The 25,844-nt window shown below is 36.8% G+C and overlaps 1 protein-coding gene across 3 annotated transcripts in view; it reads left to right on the top strand.

Moving 5' to 3' along the window:
- Nucleotides 1-25,844, top strand: part of SGCZ (sarcoglycan zeta) — a 199,301-nt gene that overhangs the window by 78,861 nt on the left and 94,596 nt on the right. For 2 of the 3 annotated variants that reach the window (XM_063309829.1, XM_063309827.1), the window contains exon 2: nucleotides 2,987-3,088. The exons of the other annotated variant lie outside the window; for it this stretch is intronic. In XM_063309829.1, coding sequence (XP_063165899.1) covers nucleotides 2,987-3,088 — 102 coding nt within the window. The remainder of the gene's footprint in view (nucleotides 1-2,986; nucleotides 3,089-25,844) is intronic. 3 annotated transcript variants of the gene reach the window in all.

Below are 25,844 nucleotides of genomic sequence, written 5' to 3'. Positions count from 1 at the left end.
TTAAATAATAGGTTTCTCTGTTGTATTACCTATGCCACCTGAGATAGACTCCTATGACTCTTGGCCTTTGAAGGTTCAGGTTTCAGAAATAATATACTTGAAACCTTTAGGACCAAGTTTCTAAGGAAAGTATTTCAAGTGGCATGTTGCATTTTGAACATAGCATTCTGCTCAGAGGTGGGCCTAATAAAAAGTGAATTTAGCATCTAGGTGAGGATATTTAACTTTTAGCTAAAGATGAATTTTTCACCACAAGACCTGGCTCCTTCAACATTCATCAATCTCTTCCATGGATCTGGGAAAGTGAAGGTAGAGTCCAAAAATGCTTCAGAGTGGGCTTTCTCCCTAGATGGTGGTAAAAATGGGTTGCAACTAAGCAAGGTAACACTAAAACAAAGGCTTCCTGATAATTGATATACAGAAAGATCAAAATAGAGTCCTGCAAGTGAAGGAGCTGGATTTGGTCACATAATCCCCAGGTTGTACAATATCTCAAGGAACTTACTCTCCTGAAGTATCACAAAGTATACATCCTGGCATGTTTTAACATCCTTTATTCAAAGATTCCTCAGGATAGCTATATAAGAACACTGCCCTCAGTGAAAAACTGCCCATGTGGGGCAAGTGAGATAGAAACATTGGTCCATGTCCTTCTGTATCTCCTCTTTTATAGTGACATTTGTAGTACCATTATAGAGCCTTTGTTAAAAAAATATTCTGAGGTGCTCTAGATAAATCTTAGGTAAGCTGTTCATTTGCATATGAAGAGCAAAATAACCTGGACAGTATCAACCTGTTTGGCAGCCTGACAGGGCTGATGAAGCCACATGATGGAACAGAAAGCCTAGGAAGATAGAATTTTTTAAAAAAAAAATTAATTAAATTTATATCACTGCCCATCTCCCCCCAACAGGGGACTCTGGGCAGTTTACAATAAAATAAAGATAAAAACATATCCACCTAAGCTATAGTTAAAAATATAAATAGGAAAATAAATATAAAATCCAAGCGGAGGTGGAACCATAATCATTAAGGGGTGCTATGGTGTCAGCCACCCCCAGTTGGAGCTGTCACCCTCTGCATCCCAAGCAAGGCGGCAAAACCAGGTCTTCAATTTCTTCTGGAAGTCCTGGAGCGAGGAGACCCATCTCAACTCCAGGGGTGAGATATTCCAGAGGGCGGGTGCCACTGCAGAGAAGGCTCACCTCCTGGACCCCGCTCGATGAAATTCCTTTGCTGATGGGGTCCGTAGCATGCCTTCCCTGCCTGACTGGGTGGGGCGGGTCAATGTTATGGGGGTGAGACGGTCCCTCAAGTACCCTGGTCTCTTGCCATGTAGGGCTTTAAAGGTAATAACCAACACCTTGAATTGGACCCGGAAGCACACTGGTACCCAATGCAGCTCACGTAACAGTGGTGTCACATGGGCTGATTTTGCAGCACTGATGACTGACTGTGCAGCTGCATTCTGGACCAGCTGAAGCTTTCAAATACTCTTCAAGGGTAGCCCCATGTAGAGCACGAAATCAAGGGTCTTCTCTCTTATTATTGTATTTTGCATTGATTTTGTGTAACTTGTATATCTCTTATTTTGTTATTACAACTTGAATTACATTAACACATTTTTGATATTGGACAAAGGCCAGAATGTAGTTGATTGATTGTTTGCTGTTTCTGATGGAGGGGAGGAGGAAGGGCCTACAGTTCTGTTTTGAAACAGAAGGACAGCAAGTCTGGTATTAAATTTCATTGCATTATTCATGAAACTAGCTTAATATTTGTACAGCAGTCATGTTGCATGTCAGTGCTCTATTGATGTTTTCCTCAGTTAAAAGAGGAAGAATGTAGAAGAAATACCTTGAAATGTTTATCCAGAAGTCCAGGCCTAGAGAGAATACTCAACAACTTCAGTGGCAGAGGGAAAAAAATCTGGGTTTCACTGCTTCTTCAGTTTTTGAATTTAGATTCTTCTAGTCCTGTCCAATGCTGCACAAGATTTACTATATTGTTTTCTTTTAAAAAAAAATGGATGTCATATGCATTTGTCAACGTAGTCTTGCTATACTTCCTTAGTAATGATATACAGGCTGTGAAGGTGACTCCTTCGGAGACCACCTTTGGATTCCTCCTTGTCCAGCTCATTGCCCCACAGAGTTGTGAGCCCCAGTAGGAGCCATAGTAGAAAAGCAGCACAGAAGGGAAGAGGAAGCAAAGACGGAGGAGATGTTGCTGCTAGGCTATGCCACTTCTTCCTCTGTTGCTGCCGCCAAGTAATCTGACACTTCAGCAACAAAACTGCAATTAGTCCCAACTTTCTCTTCCTCCTTTTCTCAGTCAGATATTAGAGAAACAGGACAAGGAGGAGCTTGGCCAGGTGGTGGCTTCCCAGGTGTTCGCTCCTGGCCACTTTCTTTCTCCAATTATTCTCCCTTCTGTCCTGTTTGTGAGGGAAGAAGTAGAGGGGAAGAGATACTTTGTAGTGACTTAGAAGGCAGGGGCTCAGCACCTGAGCTTTCATCTTCCTCCAAATCACTGCTAGAGCGGAAGATGGCCCAGCATCATTGGGGAGTCTATCTGAGATGTTGCACTGGGGCCCAGTGGGCTTTACTTACGGCCCTCCTTCCCCTGCCTTTCTTATAGTTTTCAATGATGACTTTCAGGCTAAGGGTGGCTAATAAATATGGATTCACATGTTACTTCTATAAGGCATAGCAACATGGGTTCTTTGAATTAGACATCAAAAAAGCATAATTGTCTGGTGAATGATTGTTAATTATGTTCCATAGTCAATGGACCAAACAATAAATATTGTGCAATATGCATCTTGTGTTATCAAGCAGTGGCTTTTACTTCTCCTACACATACACTATTTTTAAAATTAGCCTTCTAGACTTGAATTTTGATGGGAGCAAGTAATATATTGTTTATAGTGATTAGCTTCCCAAATAAGCCATGTACAGACACATTTGTGTATTATCATTTCCAGGATGGAATGGGAAATCTCAGAGTCACCAAAAAAGGAATTCGACTTGAAGGGATATCTGAATTTCTACTTCCATTGTACGTGAAAGAAATCCATTCCCGAAAGGTAGGTTCCAACATATGTTTTGCTCAAACCACCATTAAAAAAACCCAAAAGACTTTAGTTCCAAAGAGTAAAGCGATATACAGGTTAATATCTCCAACAAGATGATTTTCGAATAGGGGTTTACAAGCTAATCTACCACAAAATTTAATTTTCATGTGACTGCCAATGTGTTGACTATACCATCATCCTCAGTCAATCATGGTCAGACAGAATTAGACTTATAGTCAGCACACTGGAAATCATGATTCTGGGAAAGTTGCTTTACAACATTTCTCAAATGAGTGTTGGTGTATTTGTTCCCATGTTTTGAACATGTTTCTCAGTGTGATACAGAAGAAAGAAGATGAACAATGTGATTCAACCCAGTTTGGAAACTTTTATTTCAAAATGTGTTTTCTTTCTTCTTTCCAATGGTAAAATACAAACTGTTTTTTTCCTTCTTCAGAATTTCATACAAATCTAGCTCATGAATATCATTGAATATCAACTCCGAGAAACACAGAGAGAGATCTGTTGGCTTGTAGACTTCTAGAAGCATTTACTTATTTAATATTACAGTTCTTGTTACACAGATGCTGAAGTACAGAAACACATAATTGGCTTCTGTAAACCAGTATTCCAAAATAATGTGGTTTTGTTAAGTGTGTAACTCAACAGCAGATGAATGCATATATAATTCAACATTAGGAAGACATGGCTTCCAAAGCAACATTTTGCGGTCATAGAATGTCTGATAAAGTTAGAGCATAGTGTAGCTTTTTTGTGAAACTTGTTTTATATTTAGCTTTATTGTTGTAAGGCAATGTGAGTGCTTACATAAGCAGGAAGGGGGTATAAAAGTTAGTAGTAGTGGTGGTAGTAGTAGCACCCTAGCAAATGTCACTCTTCTTACAAGAGTAGTAAGCCAGTTTATTAGTATTCTTCCTTTATGGAGAAAAAATACATTGGGTGCTAACTTTAGTGGTGAAAATTGGGACAATCTGAAGAAACCAGAGTTTAGCAGGCAAATCATTATTTTATCAATGATCAGATCATACAAGCTGAGTATAATATGGACAAACTGATCAAAATCAAACCATCTGTATGGATTCCAATTAATTTCTTTCCTTGGATATATATCATTTTAATCATAGCCCTCTCCGCCTTAATGACTGCTAAATAATTTGGACTTCCCAACTTTTTCTATTGCTCGCACTGCCTATAGATTATGGAGATTTATTTATTTATTGTGCTTATATTCTGCCACAATCTGGTCACTTACTTGCTTTACAGTATAGAAAACATTTAAAACACTCACAGTATGATTTAAAAAGCAAATTAACTAATCCCCCACAAACAATTATGCAATATTACTAAAATAGGATGACAACAAGAAAATAAAAGGAATAAAAAGAGTGAAGATAAGATAATCTAAAATTGTTCTTTAAAAATGTAGCACTTTCTTGAAAATCAACAAGGAGAAGGCTAGACAGATCTTTATCAGGAGGCTATTTTGAACACTGGCACTGCCATAGAGACGCAGCTCCTTCTAGCTGTGTGCCCCCCTCTCTTGGGAGTAAGAGACTCTTGAATATTTTCTACCTGAATGATCAAATAACTTGGGCCAAACCTGTTTGGAGCAGGCCCTTCTGCAGATACCGAAGTGCCAAGCCATAACATAACAAAATTCAACACTTCTGTATGGCACCAGATTGGAGAAGGCTGTTGAAGTCTATTGAAATCAATGCATTTAACATAGACTTGTGTTCTAAGACAACACATTAGAATACATTAACTTGTGTTCTAAGAACAGAGATGGGCATTCCTTCAGTGTTAAGTGATTGGACACCATGTAGTTCAAGGTTCTCCAAAGTGGTCAGTATTGACCCCCAAGCATTGATGGTACTATCCAATGGGTGATATTATTATACACAACAACATGAAATCACAGCTTGGACTTAATTCACATACTGTAGAGTTCTTCCCATGAACCTAGGATGTCATAATGTATTGGCGTAGTATATGTGCGGATCCAAGCAGTGTGGCCTTTTGTAATTGACAGATGGAAATTTTGTCAATGTGCAGATTTTTTAAATGCCATCCAAGGCTTTTTGATATGGCACCTAGTGTGCTGATAACCATTGGGACCACCACTGCTGGTTTATGCCTTAATCTTTCAACTTCGATTTTCAAATCTTTATACTTTGTGATCTTCTCTAATTCTTTATCTTCTATTCTACTGTAACCTGGTATTGCCACATCAATTATCCACACGTTCTTCTTTTCAACCACAGTTAAATCTGGTGTGTTATGCCAAGGTATTTGGAAATCCCACAATATTTTAATGTCTTCATTTTTTTATTATCATTATTATTATTTGTAGTACTACTAAAGTATTATTTATTAAAATATTTCCATATAATGAATGTTTGGGGGTTATGAACGATCTGAAACTTTATGAAGGGGTCTATGAGCTGAAGAGTGTGCGGACCCCTGATGTAGATGGTTCTGAAGCAAGAAGAGAGTGGGACCAAAAGTGAAAAATGGGACAATCTGAAGAAACCAGAGTTTAGCAGGCAAATCATTATTTTATCAATGAACAGATCATACAAGCTGAGTATAATATGGACAAACTGATCAAAATCAAACCATGTCCATGAATTCCAATTAATTTCTTTCCTTGGATGTATATCATTGTAATCATAGCCCTCTCCACCTTAATGTCTGCTAGATAACTTGGACTTCCCACTCTCTAGAACACCCCTTTCCCCTTTTTCTGTCAGCCCCTTTCTCTTTGTGATCCTCACACACACACCCCTACACACACACCCATTTTCTCTTTCTACCCCAGACAACTGGCCAAGAGAAGGATTCTTCCTAAAACATCTGTGCCAAGGAACTTAAATTAAGCCAAGGTCAGTTCTTAGGCTGAAATTGCCAATACCTGCCTTTATAGTGAGTGGTTTTAAACCAAACCAGAAAGAGATTGAAAGGTTCAGTCAGAAAAAAAGGACACCAGCAAATGCAACCTATCCTATTATTGTTTAATATCAAATTGTTCTATCATTTACATTAGGCTATTCCAGCGAACAAGTGAAATAAATAAAACAAGAATGAAGCTCTCAAAGGTACATTTTTAGAAAACTTGATGTGTGAATTCTTTTTTTACATCCTGTCACTTCTTGAGTTCTTTGTAGCATATCATTGCTAACCATTAATCAAGGAGTGATGGGAAAATGTTTAGAATCAATGAAGTGTACAGAATTTTAATATGCATAGCTGTACTGAAGTTGTCAAGTAAGAAGTGCTATTTTAAAATTTGTCTGTGCCAGAACATCTACAATAAGTACTGATTCTCTAGCTCCCTGGAATTAACTGGGTACAGTTTATAACAGGATATTATTCAGGAAAATGTAGTTTCTTGAAAGAATGGCCATCCTTCTTAATACATTGAAAAGCATGGGCAGTTTGTATATTGGAATTTCTCTGTTAGATATAATTTCTATATAAACTATCAAGAGATGTAGCAAGAAAAGTGTGGAAGAGTTTTCTACATTGGTCCCTTAGCAATATGTTTATTCCTAAAATTTTGTGCAAGTGTGGAAGACTTCTATATTGTTTGGTTGCTCTGCATAGGAACCAAAGGTGAATTGCACAGATTGTATGTTTGTGTGTAAGAGAGAGAAAGAAAGAGAAAGAATTGCAACTATCTGGTTATAATCTTATTTAGAATGCAGAGGTAAACACTGAAAAGGTAATTGGTAGGTGTCTTCATATATAATGGGACATATGAAATGTGCCGCTGCATGCTGATATCACGGGATTAGGTCTTTAATAAATAGATAATGATGGGCAATATTTGGTTCTCACAGATAGTTTGATGTTTCCTCTTAATTCTGCCCATGTGCAATGAAATTGTTCAGACAGTTTTTTTTTTTCCTTAAGGGACACTAATGAAGCATAATTTTTAAGTAAATCTTCACTAATGAAGTCACTTGAGTGTATTTAGAAAATGCAAATACCATAGCTTTGATGTATTGCTTGACACAATCAAATGTTTCTAGTTATATAAATGACCTCAATATAATTTATTTGATTTTATGGTAATATAAATAAGTATCCATATAATTAAACTTCTTTGGAAAAAGGAGAATATATCTGAATGTGGAATGCATCCCCATGTGTCTATATCAAAGTGGAAATTAAATCACTGCTTTTATTAAAGGGACAAAAAAAGAATATTGTAAGCCAAGAGATCCTTGATCACTTGTGCACATGTGTGTATGTATATGGTCAGGCAAATCCAAGGAATGAAAGATAAAAAGTTTATGTTCTAGATCAGGAAAGATGTGGAGTGAAAGTGATGCATTGGACAATGAAAAAGATATCAAAGGAAAATGCTGCAAAAGGAAAATTAAACTAAAAGTATCTCCCTACCCATGTTGGATCGTAGCTGAATGGAAGCCAGCTTTGGATTCAGTATATATTATTTTTGTGCAATAAAATTAATGCATAACATACAAAGCTAAATTAGTGATAATAAGTGACAGCTTCTTTATTTAAAAGCTTTTTTCCCCCCAAACAAAAGGTATTGAAGGGTGCTGCTGTGTTTGCACCTTTTATTCTTACCTAATGCTCACTCAGTTTGGATTCTGTTGGATTTGGACTAGTTGGGCCTGGTTATACTTGGATGGGGGACCACTGGGGAATTCCAGCTAGACTGGGTATCTGAAGAAGACATTGGCAATCCAGTTCCTCCCTGCTGTAACTTAACTCAAGGAAGACTTCACATATAGCAGGGAAATCTATGTACCAATGTGCATATACTGTGGACAATTATGCAGGCTGGAAAATAGTTTATAAAATAACTGGCAGAGAATTTATGATTCCTGAATGCATGCCATATTAACACAAATCAGATGAAGGGTGATGGATACACTCCACATCCCTAAATTCCATAAGCTTGGAATCCTGTGTACTTTTTCAAATATTTGTGATGCATTCTGAGCATAGCAATTGGTCTAGCGAAACTAAAACTTACAGTAAACATTTTGAATAGGAGTTGCCCAGTATTAGAAGACTGAACTTTAAGATGCTTCAGTTGGCATTAAGGTTATGTGTATGTGTGTGTGTCTGCATGTGTGTGCACCTTCAAGTCAGAGTTGACTCCTGGTGACTTTTCTTGGCAAGGTGTTTCTGAAATGGTTTGCCCTTGCCTCCTTCCTAGGACTGAGAGTGACTGGCCCAAAGTCACCCAGCTGGCTTTGTGCCTAAGGCGGGACTAGAACTCATGGACTCCTGGTTTCTTGCCTGGTGCCTTCACCACTAGTCCAGACTGACATTTTGTCTCCTTACACGTAGTGAATTATGAAAGTCCAATAACTCTGATAAGTAGATGCTGCTGTATTACATACATCCTTCTCTGCTAGCAGTGTCTGCAGCAAAGGTCAATAACATCAAAATGGTGAGAGTAACCAGGCAATCAAAGCCACACCCCTTTTTCACATTCATCACACATATCACATGCATGTAAGAAGGGGTGGGGTTTTAACCACTCCCACCATATTGACACTGTTGATCCCCCTTCCAGATGCTCCTGTTTTCTGCTGATAATGCTGCAAAGTACAATTCCAGAAATCAAATCCATGCAGCTGAAGAAACCCAAACAGCAGTCACTTCGTACTTAAATCATTGTTTTTAACATTCCAGCAACAACTGCCACCATTAACATTACAGTACAAAAAATATTTCCATTTCCTGTGTATTTTTTTAATCAGATAAATTTCTATAATTTTGTTTTATGATTCTTTATGTCATGGTTCAAATGAAAATCTGGAAATAGTCAAGTGTCACCTTTTACTTAAAATATTGACAATCCTAGACACATTTATGAATGAGTCAACACTGGTGAATTTTGCCAGCCACACAAGCAGCATTTTCAGTATTCACTTATGGATCTCTGAAAAGATGTCTTTCTGTCTACCTATCTGAATGCATAGCTAGATTGGTAAATAGATACGGATATCTAGTTATAGTGTGTGTATAATTATATGTCTGTTGATGTGCATCTGCCTATCGATTGGTATTCACAAATTGCATATGACAGATGAATGTCAGCATTTGCTAGAAATTAGATATTATGACATGTATAGTTCAACCCCAGACACAATAAGTAAATTCGTAGTTAGACTATAAGCATTTGAAGTTTTCAAAGCCTCTAGCTGCCCTTCAGCCAGAAGAAAGCTAGCCAAATATGGGACAGCTGGCATAACCTTACAGGTAGTCCTTACTTAATGACCACAGTTGGGACCGGAATTTCAGTTCCTAACCAATGCGGTTGTTAAGCAAATCTAACCCAATTTTATGACCATTTTTGTGGCTGTCATTAAGCAAATAACCAGTCATTAAGTGAATCACATGGTTGTTAAGTGAACAATGTGGATGTCAAGTGCATCACGCAGTTCCCCACTGATTTTGCCTGCCAGAAGGGAAGGTCAAAAATGGAGATCATGTGACCATGGGATGCTGCAACAGTTGTAAATGCAAACTGGTTGCCAAGCACACAAATGATGATCACATGACTACAGGGATGCTGTGATGGTTGTAATTGCAAGGACCAGTTCTAAGATTATTTTTTCAGTGTTGTCATAAGTCTGAACCATCACTAATCAAGGACTACCTGTATGCTGTATTTTAGTAGATAACTAGAAAAAAAATCAGAAAATCATTCTTTAGTAACTCCACATTCAAAACTCACAAAAAACTGATGGGGTGGCAATGTATATGTGTGTAATTCATTTCTTTTTATTGATTATACAAAAGAATTATTTTTTTAATTAATAGACCCCATACTACCCATTTGGAAGAGATATATCATTTAAATTATATATCATGGGAAAATGCAGGTTTCCAGCTTAGCAGTTTGTTGTGAAATAGTATAATGACAGTAGTTGTATTGCTTGCCAATTATTAAAATGATCCATAACATACTTCAGCTTTATTGAACTCTTCCAACATCAGAAATCTGACCTCATGCCTATATTATTCTGGTGCCCATTCACTCTTTGTCAACGATCAGGGTAGATTTGCACAGGAAAATGTTACAGCACTTCTTGAAATATTGTGATGCAACTTTCGAACCCAAATGTGCTTGTGGAACATGAGGTAAGGTGAGATCTCTCTCAAACTGAGCTTAATTCCTGATGCAATGTCCAAGTTTTCCTGGAAACCATATGGAAATAGTTGCTATTGATGACTGGGTTATTTTTCCAAATACCCAATCCAGTCTGATGCCATGGGATTTTATGGTAGTCTCCCATCCAGGGATTTACTATATCTAACCCTTAGTTGTTGTTGTTTTTCCCAAGATCTGCCAAGATCAGCAGCTGTCACCTGCTGTTTATAGAATGAATGAATGAATGAATGAATGAATGAATGAATCTTTATTACATCCAAAGACCAAAGATAGAAGGTATAATTGAAAACATTTTGCTGTTTGCAAAATGTGCATATTTGGAAAACCGATACTGTTATGCATAGAATAAGCACATATTTGAAAATCTATTTTATTTACAAAATGATGCAGATTTTTAAAAATCTGCTTCTGTTAATAGGAAGCAGAAGCTATTGAGTAGTGTATATCAGGTGCTTCTTTATTTGTTCCTATAGGCTGGAATTCTGTTGTGATTTATAAATAAATCATAATTTTAAAAAAATATTTATGAACATAACTTATTTAGCTGGCTTGTTGACTAGAATTTGTGTTCAAAGTTTGATTGTGGTATGCTTTTGTTTTGGGGATTACTGGTGAGTATTCTATGTATGCCCCCAAAGAAGTAAAGAATGTGTAACCTTCCAGATGTTGCTCTTGATATTCTTTACATTTCCCCATGCTGACTATTTGTAGCTTTGCTAACATGGGAGGGCTACACATTGTCCACTCCGAAGTGTCCGTCCTGAGTATGAATCCTTTTGAACAAATCTCGTCATAGAACCTAATGAGGCCTTGGATTTTTACTAATTTTATCATTAAATTTCATCCTCATCTGGAGGAGACAGCTTTTTTTTTTTTCCTGGTTAGTTCTGGATTTTATTAATCCTGAAAAAACAAAGCCCACCATACTGGTAGAATACTCAGCTGGGTTGGGTGCCACTATTAAGAGCTAGTTGCTTATCAGTGAACACTATTTAATGTTGTCTTAATCACAAATGCGGTCAAGTGACTACTCATTCATATTTTTAGGGAGAGCTTTATAGTATCTGCCATGAAATTATGTTGGCTAGAGATGGAAAGATAAAACACTACCCACTATGGCAGAATGGTTCTTGAAGTTGACAAACCTTGCTGAGATGGATAAATTAACTTCTTTGATTAGAGAAAAGACACTATCTACATTTATTGGTGGCTGGACTTTTTGCATAAAAATGAAAAAAAAAATGAATGTAATTTTTGGCTTTGATGATTAGACAGGATAGATTGTAGAAAGAAGAGTATTATGATGTAACTTTAGAGAGGTTAAAATATAATTGTACTTATAACTGCTGGAAGAATATTGGATATTTGTATTTTTTTTCTTTTCTATTTTTCTTCAACTTTTTTCCCCATTTCTTGCACTTTTGCCTTCTTTCTTTTTCTTTTTTCTTCCTTACTTTATATTAGTTTCTATTAGTTTTTAATCTTTTTTAAAAGTTTCAATAAAAATCATATAAAAATGAAATTATGTTAGCTGAGCTCCACAGGGCTGGGTGATTCATGACACTGGCCTTGATTTTCTATCCTTCACTGCAATTTCTTTGAAGTCATCTATTTCACAAACTATACCATTTCTAGCACTTATAGAAAGATATAGCTAGAAAGTATTTAGCTCATGCTTAATAATCAAGCTGATTATATTATAGGGCTAAAGAAAAGTATGGAAACATATTGTAGGAGAAAACATTAATCAGAAAGTCAAAAACAAAAAGTGATACATGAATTTATTTTATTTATTTATTTTATTTGTCAAATTTTATTACCGCCCATCTCCCTGCCAAAGAAGTGACCCTGGACAGTTTATAAAAACAAAATTTAAAATTCAGTATCAATATAAATACCATAATAAATATTTATTTATTTGTTTGTTTGTTTGTCAAATTTGTCACTGCCCATCTCTTCTGAGGGGAGAAACCCTGGGTGGCTTACAATATAAAACAATAAATACATAATAAAATTTCAATATAAAACACATTATAAAACAATTTCACAGAACTACCAAATATAATAAAATGCAGATGGCTATGGTCTCATTCAGTTGTTGTATAGGAGGGGTACTTCAAGGTACTAGCCAGCCCCAATTATGACTATTCTCCTTCCTGCCCCAAGCCCAGTGGCAGAGCCAGGTCTTCAACTTCCTCTGGAAGGCTAGGAGCGATGAGGCTAATCTCACCTCCGGGGGCAAGATGTTCCAGAGGGCGGGTGCTACTGCAGAGAAGACCTGCCTCCTGGACCCCGGCAGATGGAATTCTGTTATCGACGGGGTCCATAGCATGCCCTCTCTGGGATGGGCTGATGAAATGGGGAAGAGGCAGTCCCTTAGGTAACCCGGTCCCATGCCATGTAGGGCTTTATAGGTGATAACCAACACCTTGAATTGGACCCAGAAGCAAACTGGTATCCAATGCAGCTCGCGTAGCAGAGGTGTTATGTGCACCCTTCCAGGGGCACCAAAAATAGCCCACGCAGCCACATTCTGATCCAGCTGAAGCTTCCGGATACTCTTCAAGGGTAGCCTCATCTAGAGCACCTTGCAATAGTCTATATGGGAGATAACAAGGGCATGAGTGACTGTTCGAAGGGCCTCCTGATCCAGGAAAGGAATAACTGGTGCATAACACGAAGCTGTGCAAAGGCCCTTCTGGCCACGGCTGCTACCTGCTCTTCAAGCAGGAGCCGTGAGTCCACAAGGACCCCCAAGTTATTCACCGGGTCTGTCTGGGGCAGCGCAACCCCACCCAAAACCAAAGATGACAAAGTCCTGGATACGGAATAGCTCTTAACCCACAGCCACTCCATCTTACCAGGGTTCAGCTGAAGCCTGTTGTTCCCCATCCAGGCCCCTACAGCCCCCAGGCACCTGGAAAGGCAGCTACGGCACCACTTACCTCACCTGGGATGGAGATATACAATTGAGTATCATCAGCATACTGATGATACCTCATTCCATATATACCTCATCCCATAAATATACAATAAAAATAAAAAATACTCAAATATACTAAATCCAGATGGCTAAAAGTTGTATTTCAGTCCATGAGTTTAAAAGATCATCCTAGGGCACTAGCCATACCCATGAATGGCTGTTCCCCATCCTACTCCAGGCATGATGGAAAAACCAGGTTTTTAGCTTTTTGCGGAAGTCCAGGAGTGAGGGGTCTTGTCTCACCTATGGGGGAAGAATGTTCCAGAGGGCGGGAGCTACTGCAGAGAAGGCATGCTTCCTGGGCCCCATCAGATGGAATTCCTTTACGGATGGGGTCCGAAGCATGCCCTCTGTGCATGATTGGGTGGGACGGGTCAATGTAATGGGGATAAGACAATCCCTCAGGTAGCCTGGCCACATGCCATGTAGGGCTTTAAAGATAATAACCAACACCTTGAATTGGACCTGGAAGCAAACTGGCACCCAGTGCAGCTCGCTTAGCAAAGGTGTTGCCTGTCCCCACCATGGGACACTTAAAATTGCCTATGCGGCTGTGTTCTGGACCAGTTGTAGCTTCTGGATATTCTTCAAGGATAGCCCCATGTAGAGCGCATTACAGTAGTCTACATGGGAGATGACAAGGCCATGAGCAACTGCTGGAAGGGCCTCTCAATCCAGCAAAGGGCATAACTGGTGCACAACACAAAGCTGCGCAAATATTAATTATTATTTTATTAAAATGTTAAAAGCACTTTATTTCATTGGTTGTGTTTTATGCAAGCCTAGATAATAAATGTATGTTTTGATGCAACACAAACATGCACATATTTTCTCCTGAAATATGTTTGTTTGTAAGCATTTTCAAGTACATACTCTGAGCTGTGTTTGCTTTTATGGTTGGTTTTGAAAACCACTAAGAAAACTTAAAGTGTTCCAACCCACATATTAGCCCAGAAAGTACAAATTAGTCTGATAAGTTTAAAAAATGCAAACTAAACAAAATATTTCTTCATTCACTAATACTGTTCCTCAGAAGAGATCCAAGATTTGGAAGCCCATAGACCAGAGAAAAATTTACAGGATAAAAATTTGTAACTATCTATACTGCTAAAATGGGAAAAAAGCTGTGCCATCCTGCTTTAGTTGCATAGTCTGAACAAAAGCTAGGAAACAAACACTTAATCAATAACAGGGAAAATTGATGGCATCTATTATCTTGATTGTTTCTGAGGGTGCTATTGCTGCCAAGTAAGTTAAATCTCTTCTTAAAACTCCTGGATACTATTTAGTTGTAAAGATTGCTGGATAATCCAATTAACTATCAGGCTCAGAAAGGTGACAGAAGAGTTTCTAGTATTTGTGTCGCCTTTAAAAAAAAAATAACAGCACATACTACAGACATCCTAGGTTGCTAATTAGGTTTCCTTTACTAAGACCAAAAAAAAAAAAAAAAAGACAGTCTTTTAACATACTTGTATTTATAGAAGCCATGAGACTTGTGAAGCCATTATGCATTTGCCAACAAAGATAAACTGGAAGGCTTTTTTTCAAAAATGCCAAATTGTGGACAAAGATTTCTGGCTGTGTATCTGCATTAAAAAAATGGTAATATGTTGAATCTTAACACAAATCTGTGAATGGCTATTTGGAAGAAAGCTGTAGAGTGTGGAGTGGCAACATAGAAGGGTGGAAAAAATGACGATATGGCTTCTGTCTATTGCCCTTTTTCAAGATTGGGTATATCATACTTCATTTTCAATGGAACAACACAAGAATTGATTCTGAGAACAGTTTAGTTAAGACAGGAACCTACCAGGAATTGTTCATCTTATATACCTCTGGAGGTATCATAGCTTCTGTAGGGGCTATTCTGAGGGGCAGAGCTGAAATCAGCTGCTTACAGTTCATAACAGCTGGGCACTCGGATAATATTCTTGATTCAACAGAGGCAGTTATTGGTTCACTTAAATGGAGGAAAAATATTGGGTCCAGATTTTGTGCTGTGATGCATGTATGGGGCATGATGCTATACATGGAGTAGTATCTTACAATCCTCTCTCCCAGTCTTGTCTACTCCTGAATCTTTTATACTGTTCTTATAACCTAAGCACCTTTTTATTCACCCAGCTTTTCAAGCAAATGATTTAAAATCTGCTCCTTGAGTCAAATACTGTTTATCCTTCTTTTGGAATGATAATGTTTAATAGCAGTGCTTATGTTTTACCCCTTACAAACATTCGGTGAAGTTTTCAATTGCACACTAGAAAAGAATGTTTTAAAATATGTAAAATAAGAAGTCTCCTTTGGTTAAGATGCAGATATATTTGCTTCTGTTTTCTTTTGAGCAAGCTGTAAAGATTTTTTTTTATTTTTATTTTTTATTTTACTTAGACCTGCCTTTGATGGAAGTAACAAGCTTCTAAATTCCTGTTACTCTGATTGCTCAATTAGATTCTATTTTTCCTTTGCTCAGTTGCTGTAAAAAATCACTCAGTGGTTTATTGTGACTTTTAAAATTGTTTTATGATTGTGAACCTCTTTGGGAAGTCTTTTATGTCCTTAAAAGCAGCAGAGCAGGTCTCTTGAATAAACAAATGAACACATCCTCACTACTTAAAAAGTGTAATCTTTTTTCCATGTTTTATGTAGCACTGAGTAGCAGGAAAAGTTGTGCATTGCTGAAGAATGGGAGAATTTGCTGTGTTTCTTATCTGAAAGGCAGAATTTTCTAGAAGAATCCCTTGTATTTTGGTCCTTGCTCTTCTTGTTTCAGTTGGTTCATGCATTGTGTTTTTTTCCAAATTTTAATGCTTAGGAGACTTTGTTGTTATTTGCTGATCTACCTTCTAATCCAGAGTTCCCCAAAGTGGTCAATATTGACCCTCAAGGTATTCTAGAAGAAAGTTAGGGTGGTACCTAAGAAGAGTCCATTTTATTCAGGATTATGCCATGGTTTATGCATATGACACGTTAGATTGTTTAATGAAAAGGTAATATCAGGATGGTTGATCATTAAGTGGTATTTGCTGCTTGTTTGGTGATACAGGAAATGATGGGAACCAAATTCTTTCTTGCAAATGCACTTAAAAAGAGATAGATAGAAAAGGAAACAGGTTTCTTTTTCACCACATGGCCCATTGCTACATAGACATGATCTTACCTGCCACCCTTCTCACATTTGCCTATCCATGGAAACTACACCATCCTAAGTTTTAGGACCTTCCCATTTAACTGTACTTTGTCATCCTGGAATTTTCCTGGTCATATAGAAACAAAATGTGTGCAGGCTGGACACCTCTAAGACAGAATCCTTGAACACATGAAGTCTGAGAGTTGGGTGATGGGTTCTGAAGTGCAAAAAACTGCTTTATATCAGTCCATCTAATTCAATTTTGCCTCTTTTGCAAAAAGAGCAGTTTAAGAAGGAAGACTTTCCCAGACCAGTTCCTTGGGACTGGACTGAAGTTCATTGGCAAGAAAAAAAACAAAAGATTGTGTTTTAAAATGTTGGAGGATTTTGCTTAGTCCTTATTTTAGGATTCCTGGATGAGTTTAAGGATCAGAGTATGGTTATTCTTTGCAGACTTTGCTGAAATTATGCAGTGCCATTCACAGGACAAAAATTCATATTGCAAAAATGAACATATTGGGAAAACATTATATTTTTTTAGAGAAAGATGCATATAGAATGTATAAATTTAAAGAAAATGGCACATCAAAAGAAATTTGAATACATGTGTGTGTATATTTCATTGGATGATTGGGAAATCCATGGAACAGGTGACAAAGGTAGCCATGACAACAGGATCAGTATTACTGCTATCATTATCACAAATTATGATAATCAATAACAGCTTCAGTTTTTAAATCAGCTGCAGTCCTGTTATCAAATATTCAATATTTACTGTATGTTTCACAGTCTTGCTGACCATTTATCATTTCATGCTAAATATGCCAGACCTGGCGGCATTTTGGGAAAAAAACTGTGGGAGAAAGACTAGTTGTCAGTTTAATATCCCCATATGTGATTGGAGAGAAGCAGTGATTTCTATATTTGAGCTATACAGCTAGAACTGCTTAACATTTGGATTCTGCACTTTTTTTTTCGGTCTGTCTGTTTGTTTAGACTTCACTCTTACCAGTTTGTATACTGGCAGGCAGAAGTGATTTTAGAAATATGAATATACAAAGGAGCAAAGGCTTTGGGGAAAAAAAATCAATGTGTTGGTCAGGGGGAGAGGAAATTTAGATGCTCTATCTGTGACATTCGCTGCAAAGAATGCTCTGGCATTAGTGTAGAGATATGAATGGCAGATAGAACCGATGTCATTTTGTTGTCCAACACAGAGAACTGTTTCTCTGTGCAGCCAGACTTTCTATCAGAGGGCAAAGAAATTTTTACTGCATCAGGTGAAAATCTATACTAAAATGTATGGCAGTCCAGGTAATGTTATAGCTTTCTGGATCCACTCTATGGCCAGTAGAGTTAATGCCAGTAGTTAATGGTGGAAGTGTTTGTCCCAGAGAAGCTTGGAACAGACAAAGCATTTTATTTTGCTTTTCATCTCAAACTCTGAGCCATTATGTTTCAGTATTTCAAGCTCCATAATTTCTCAAAGCCACAAATAAGGGTGAATAAGGAATCAGAATGTTCCAATAGAAGAGAATGTTTGCATCTGAATGAATGTATCCATCAGAATGTATCCATCTGAACTAATGGATTAGGATGAGACTTTCTGAAAGCACAGTACAAGTCAATTTTCTCAGAGCTGCAATCAAGCTACATGGGGAGTATATAAATTAATGTATGTATTTGTCCATATGCATTTCTTTATGGATATGCAATGAAAGGTCACATTACTTAAGTCAGACCAGTAACAATCTTTTTAGTACCCTTGAATAAAAAAGCATATGAGTACCAGCAGGAATGAAGGAGATGACCAATGTATATATAAATATAAATATAAATATAAATATAAATATAAATATAAATATAAATATAAATATAAATATAAATATAAATATAAATATAAATATAAATATAAATATAAATATAAATATAAATAAATTACACACACACACACACACACACACATATGAAGTATAGCTAATGTTTAAAAAGAAGAGGGGAGAAAAGAAAGTTAGATTAGCCAAGTTAAAGCTGTAGGTGCAGATACGAGAATGGAAAAGGGAGATGAGTTTAGACATATATGTAGTGTACACTGTTAATGTTTTTCAAAATTATATATGGACAAAGTAAGTAGTCAAGGAGGACTGAACAGTCAAATTATTAAAAGAAATAGCGTCTGATCTGAAAGTTACAGTGTAAATGGATGGATAATAAATAAAGTAGCTAATACATAATGTAATGTAAGCCATGCAGATAGGATGCTTTTTGTAGTAAGTTGGGTATTGTATTGTTATATTTTTGTTGTGGGTTGTTGTTTTTTTGTACTGTAATAGAACTTTGCTAGAAAGAATTAAGTCCTTCCCATCCACATTTGTGGTAAAGATCATACTGAAATTACAAAGACTCTTTTCTTCAAATTTTCTAATTAATGTCTGATTAAAAGGCTTTCAAGGCTCCTGAGAATGTGGCAGAAAATAGATGATAATCAAGTCATTAAAAAGCTTATTTGGATATTCATTATTCATACATTTCACCTGCGGATGAGAGTGGGCCATTTAATCCTATGCTGGGGCTAAAAGTCTAAAGCAGGGAGGCTGCTATACATATTTGATTTAAAACCTCACATGGCTTGCTTCTTCCTTTCTTTCTTCCTTTCTTTCTTTCTTTCTTGACATATGGATGGCTGTAGGACTAGACTATTACTCCTTCCCCTTTACATATATTCATATACTGTATGTATGAATAACTGAATACCAGAACAAGACTAAAAAGTTAACCAAAGACAATCAATATAACTTGTTTGCTTGTGAATTCATCTGATTCAAGCTCTATCTTTTGTCTAGAAGTTCAGAGCAGTATCTATAATGATCATTTCAATTTTATCTCTACAATAAGGATGATCGGGTTGGGCCGAGAGCTACTAACTCACCAAAACCCAACAAATTTTCATATTTGAAAGTAGATTTGAAACCCATTTCCATAATTGTTTATTATGCTACTCAACAGCATTGTACTTTGCTTCATTAAGGAGGCAGATCAAGATTTAACTGGTACTATTTTAGACTACAGCCTGCATATTAGAAAAGTGGATGCTAAAGAAGGGTTAATTTTTGCTAATTTTTTCTTTGTAAGTTTTAGTCCCAATCAATCTTTGGCAGAAACATTTTCAGTCATTGAACTGTCATCTGCAGCATAAAGTAACCCAACAAAGGGAGGTTTATCAGCTCTGTGAGTATTAGGGTTAAGACTCTAGAATAGATTAACTGGCTAATATTGGTGACCCCTGAGAGAGAATGGAGGCAATCATCTACTTCAGAGCTCAATAGTGCAGCTACACTACTGACAGAATAGACATAATGATGCAGGAAAGATGTAGAATGACTTCTGATAGTTCTTTGTTCACTGCTTTAATAGTACCAAGGGAAGCTCTGATTCTGAATAGAGAAGGAATATGGAAAGAAGAGATGATTCCCATAGGGCCATTGTCTCAATTAAAAATGGTCTTTTCAGATATAAATCTGTCCAAGCCTTTGATTAGCTTCAAAAGGCCATGGTCTCATCCCATCTCTACTGACTATAGAATTGACAAGTTCCATCTGTAGGGTCTTCAGTAGCTGCATCTTATTTTATCCCTGGAGAGATGAGGCTGGTCCTCTTCTTCAAAGATACAATTAAAAGACTGTCTATTCAGTGGCTGGCTGAAATTGAAACCCTTGTATTGCTCTTATTTCTTTTATAAGATTTTTTTTAAGTTTCAATTTATTCATCTCACATGGTCTTAATTCCACACAATTTAAGATGTTTAGTAAATACGCAAAATGAGAAATTCTATTGTACCAAGGGACAATATCTGTGTGGAAAAGAACGATTTTGGTGATAGATTTTGATAGTAAAACTTCTTCTCTCCCTAATGCAATCAAATAATTATTTCTCTCTGTATCTTATATCACATCTGTGTTGGCCCTTGGGTGAGTATGAGCTGATTTTCCAGATGGCTGGCTTGATTGCCTGTTAATTAGGATTCAATCTTAGTGTTAAAGCTACATAAATACTAAGGAGATTTGTGAATAACAAGACAGAAATTAAAGATAAGTCACATCTTTTGTTAATAATTCCAAGTTTGTCATAGGAAGGATTTTGTGAGAGGGGTGAGAATACAGAATAATTGGCATGTACATACAACAACGATTTATCCATGCCCACCACTTTTTTTGAAATCTATCATTATAAACTATGTTAGATTGTTCACACTGCATCAAGAACAAATAATTTCATAGATTTATCTATCACTATTGCCCATGCACAATGAACAATGAATGCATACCAGTTTTGTATCAGAAATGTTTAGTATTACTTAAAAGTGAATTAAGTCTTCATTTGTTTCTAGGATAAATACAGTAATTGATGATATCACTGCTCCCTCCCCTGGTATGCCTTGCGGAATGAAATGAGAATCGGCTTACCTAGGATACTTTTAAACCATAAGTTAACTGCTGTTCAGGAAACAGATACTGGACTCATCAGAAAGCATTGGATCCACATTTATCGTGGATTGCAGCAGTGGATGGTGGACAGAACACCTAACAGTAGATACAGATCATTACAATTGCTTTCAAAAAATCTTAAAATCTGTACACTGAAAGGTTAAAAGAAGTTATTACATTATAGGGCAATATATGTATACAAATCTTCAACATTAAAACCTGAGAACAATTGCAAAAAATTCCAAATCAAATTACACACCCGTTTCACTCCAAAATGTAATTATATATGTAATCCATATAATAATATAACTGAAAAATCAGCTGATGATGGGCAAAGGGAAGATGCATATATTTATTTGGCCAGAACCAAAGAAACATGGAAAATAATATAGCTGCAATTTATGAAGCAGGGATCACTGAGCTGACTGTCCTTGGGCAGCCCAATAGTGCTATTTTCCCCTAAGCAATTGATTTTGATTGTTAGATTCCGATAAATACACATCCACCACAGATTAAAAACTGTGATCGTAATTTTGCTAACAAATGTTTTTTCTGAATAACCTTGTAAAGAAAATGAAATGGATTCCAAATTTGGGGTGTCTTTTTTACATGCTGGCCTGTTTATGAGTATGAAAAAGAGGTTTTAATTAGCCTTATATGACCTTTTCTTTTTCTTGAAGTATTATGGGACAGGGTGCTAAATACTGTCATCACTGCAGCTCTCTAATACTAAATTGAATCCTAATCTAAATACTTTTTTCCAATTATATAAGAAACAGTGTTTTCTTTTTATGAAGGGTACATTTCTGCTCATAGCTGTATATGGACAACACAAGCAAAGAGGCTAGAGACATGTCTTGCTGGGCCATGGCATACTCTGGCACTAGCAGTTTGTATATCTGGTCAAGCAAATCACCATATGCAAAACAGCAAATAAAAAGCACACATTACAGATAACTCAAAGCACCAAGAGAAATCACAGTCTACATGAACATACATAAATCCACTCATGCTTTCTCTGGCCATAGACACACATATGTCAAGTAAGCAGGTAGATGCTGTAAGTAGAATCATAAGTAGATAGATTGAAGTCAGCTTTTTGTATGTTATTTTATGTAAATAATCCTCAAGGGCAGCTGTATAGAGAAAGGCAGGAAATGCTTTGGAATGAACATTTTTCTTAAAGGATTTAGCATGTTCCAGATGAAACTGGGGTTGACTAAGCATGTCATATACAATATCTTTTAATAAAGTATCAATAGATAATGAGTGGTCAGCCGAAGTTCTGTTGAGGGCACAAGGTTATGATTTTCAAAGTTTGGGAGAGAAAGACAGAGAAGCTACTAAAAACAAGGAAAGACTGATTTTTTTCATGACAACTCCTAATGAATCTTGATTAACATTGAACAAGGGGCACTCTTGGTAAGAATAATTGCAGTTGTCAGATGCTAGCTTCCCACTGTTACTTTCCTCAGCTTTTTCTTCCTTTGGCTTGATGTCAAGCTGTGGCTTGCTGTGAGCCCTTTTCTCCTAGATCTTCATTTCGGTTTATTTTGTTCTGTCACTTTCAGTGCTTAGTCAATGGTAGTTAAGGATCCTTAGGATCAGAGTAGGGCCTGGTGTCAGAGAAGCCCTCCTGTTACCTCTTCAAACTGTAACACTCACAAAAAACAAGCCATCATCTCAGAAACTCTCAAAACTTTGTTAAGATGAGTTTTCACTAACAGTAAGTCAACCCACAGCCTTTGAAGCTTGGTGGGGGCTCCTGACAGAGGCAATATTTGTTCAAATATTCTGAATTTTCAGAGCCTGGATGAATGGATTATTATTCCATCCTTAAATTTCAGCCCCGTACATTCTTTGAGATAAAATTTTATTCTGATAGAGTTTTAAAATTGGATTAAGCCACTGGCTTTTGTGTAATAGAATTGTAAAACAGCCCTGATTTATTTAGCTGCTACTATTTAAACATAATTTGTATGAGCATACCAAGGCACTGACTGACTAAAACAAATTCCCCAATTCCAGCACTGTTCTAAGGTATATCCTGATGCACCACTTTGACATTTTTTTTTACTCTTTTCCAAATACTATACCTTTTCTTAGCATGGTTGGTTCTTTGCAGTTACAAGTTTTGTAAGTGAGAGAAGGGTCATACCATCTGCATATAATGCTTTGCTTTACGACTGTGTATTTCAAGTACCCAATATGTAGTAGCTGGAAAAAGTTCTGTGGACTCTTAGCACCTGAGACTTTGCTGAGACAGGAACATGAAGATGTCTTTCTTGGTACCAGCCTCCTCACCGTTAACTTTCCAGAGGACAGTGAAACTGTGTAGTTCTGGGGGGCCTTTGGCAAGAAGTCATCAATTAGGGGACAGAGGTATGAAGTTTTTCTTAGGTATTGTTCTATACTTAACTGATACTTTTACTGTGTTTTACGATTTTGTTTTATGCCTAATATCCAGAGATACATACAAATGTGTCATACAAATAGTTGTCTGAAGAATAAATTAACAATAAGAATTTTTGAGGCCCAAGAAATGGAGGAAAGTTTTCTGTGGAGACAGAAGCAGCCTCAATCACATAGCAATTAAACTGTATAGGTGGCAAAAGACATCTCTGTTCCACTCTATATACTGTATTGAGTCAGGGTATCATCAGTTAAAAAGCTAGAATGCCACCCCTAATTTATTGCCCAGATGAGTAGCAGCACCTAGCCAACCATAGCTATCTCAGAACTAGCAAGTTTGGACCTGCATAGTACCTGAATATTAGAAGAGCAGGAAATACCAAAGCCATAGGCTAGATTGGTTTTTAAAAAATCCCAGGAAAAACAAAGGGCAAATTCCCTTTTTATATTATTGCCAAGAAAGCTACATGAACAAGTCCAAGAAGTCACAAGGTATGAAATTTGACTTGAAGGAATTTTTATTAGATATAGTTAACTGAACCCATTGGGTAAGAAATGAGAGGTTTGTTAGTAGCCACTAATTTTTCTATAATCTCTTTCTATTCAAAACTGGCTTCTAATTCCTATATATCAACTATTTGGTCATGCCTATCATTTCTAAGGGGATGCGGTGGCGCTGCGAGTTAAACCGCTGAGCTGCTCAGCTTGCCGATCGGAAGGTCGGCGGTTCGAATCCGCATGATGGGGTGAGCTCCCGTTGCTAGTCCCAGCTCCTGCCAACCTAGCAGTTCGAAAACATGCAAATGTGAGTAGATTAATAGGTACCGCTTCAGCGGGCAGGTAACAGCGTTCCATGTAGTCATGCCGGCCACATGACTATAGAAGTGTCTACAGACAAATGCCAGCTCTTAAATGTTCTTAATATGCATAGATTTTTCAAATGGGAAAGGGAAGTAAATTGATAATGTCTGGAAATCTAGTGCAATCAGCTTTACTTATTTATTTCTTCAATAGTATTTTAAAATGCAAATATCATTTTGTTCATATCATTAAGTAGCTGCAACTCAATTCTTACTTGAACTTTTCCTTTTGTTTCAACACTACAGACAAGCTGAAGAAATGCAACATTGTTCAGTGTTGGAGTAACCAACACTTGTTAGCTCATCTGAGAGTTGAACTAGATGTGACATTAAATGAATCATTGAATATTTCTGTGTAGCATCTTCAGAGCAGGTATTTTATTTAGAATCACAGAAAGGAAGGGAAGAGCTTTTTTTTTTCATTGCCTGAGTGTTTTTGACAATTATCACTCCCATCTTTTGATAATTATCACTCCCATCTTCCAGTAAATGCTATTTGTATTTTTAAAACTCTGAACTTTACAAGAGGACATATTAAATACACCTAGTTTGATCTGACAATTGATACCAACCTTATAAAAACATTTTTTTTTTTTTTGGTGCTTTTGAGTCAGTGTTGACTCCTGGTGACTGCCTGGACAAATCCCTGAAGTTTTCTTGGCAAGATTTCAAAACTGCTTTGCCATTGCCTGCTTTCTAAGGCTGAGAGATATCAACTGTCCCAAGTTCATCCAGCTGGCTTCATGCCTAAGGCAGGACTAGAATTCACAGTCTGCCAGTTTCTAGCCTGGTGCCTTAACCACTATTTCAAACTGGCTCTCTTATAAACTGTCAATATTTTGTGCTTCATAAAATATTGTGGGACGGCTATTTCAAATAAGTTTTTCAACATTGCTGATGTTTTTCAACATTTGAACAGAATTTATGCAAATTTTTGTATAGATATGTTAATTAGGTATCATGCAGATGACCATCCGATATTTATTGACTCCAAAATTGTGCTGAACAATTTATTTTGAATTTTATGTTTTCTCAGAGAAAATATCTAATGCCTATATGACATGCAGAGCTATAAACAAATTTAGCATACTTTAGGACCAACTCACGTTCAGATAACTGATTATATATGTTGTAGTAGTCATAGGCTAAGCGGGAAGAAGAAATTTGTGAATATAAATCCCCTTATGTCATCACATAATGCACAAAGTTGGCTTCCATAAAATAAAACAATCTTCCCAAATAAAGCTGTAACTTGTATCACATTGTTTTCTTTCTGTTTGTTTTAGAACCTACTTAAAAAATACAGTTTAGGTACTACAGGTTTAGAGCCTCCTTATTGTAATGATTTTGTTTTTTTAATCTCCCCAAAACTTATTTTTATGGCATGGTCTACAAAGTACCTGTAAAAGTGATAATATGTTTTGCTGAACTTTCTTTTAATCAGGTAATAATGCTAATTGCAATTGTTATGTTTCATACTCCATTTGATATAGACCAGTGTTTTCCAAACTTGGCAACTTTAAAATATGTGGACTTCAGCTCCTAGAATTCCCAGCCAGCATGGAGAACCCTGAGAGCTGAAGTCCACACATCTTAAAGTTGCCAGGTTTGGAAAAACACTGATTTAGACTGTGAGAAACTTTATTTCACTTGTCACAATGTTCAACTTTCTATTTAAAGAACCTTAGAAATACAGTATAGTTGCTTTCCTTT

The sequence above is a fragment of the Candoia aspera genome, chromosome 8, assembly GCF_035149785.1.
Source record: "Candoia aspera isolate rCanAsp1 chromosome 8, rCanAsp1.hap2, whole genome shotgun sequence".
NCBI classification, from domain to species: domain Eukaryota; kingdom Metazoa; phylum Chordata; class Lepidosauria; order Squamata; family Boidae; genus Candoia; species Candoia aspera.
This window is presented reverse-complemented; position numbering and strand designations above follow the sequence as displayed.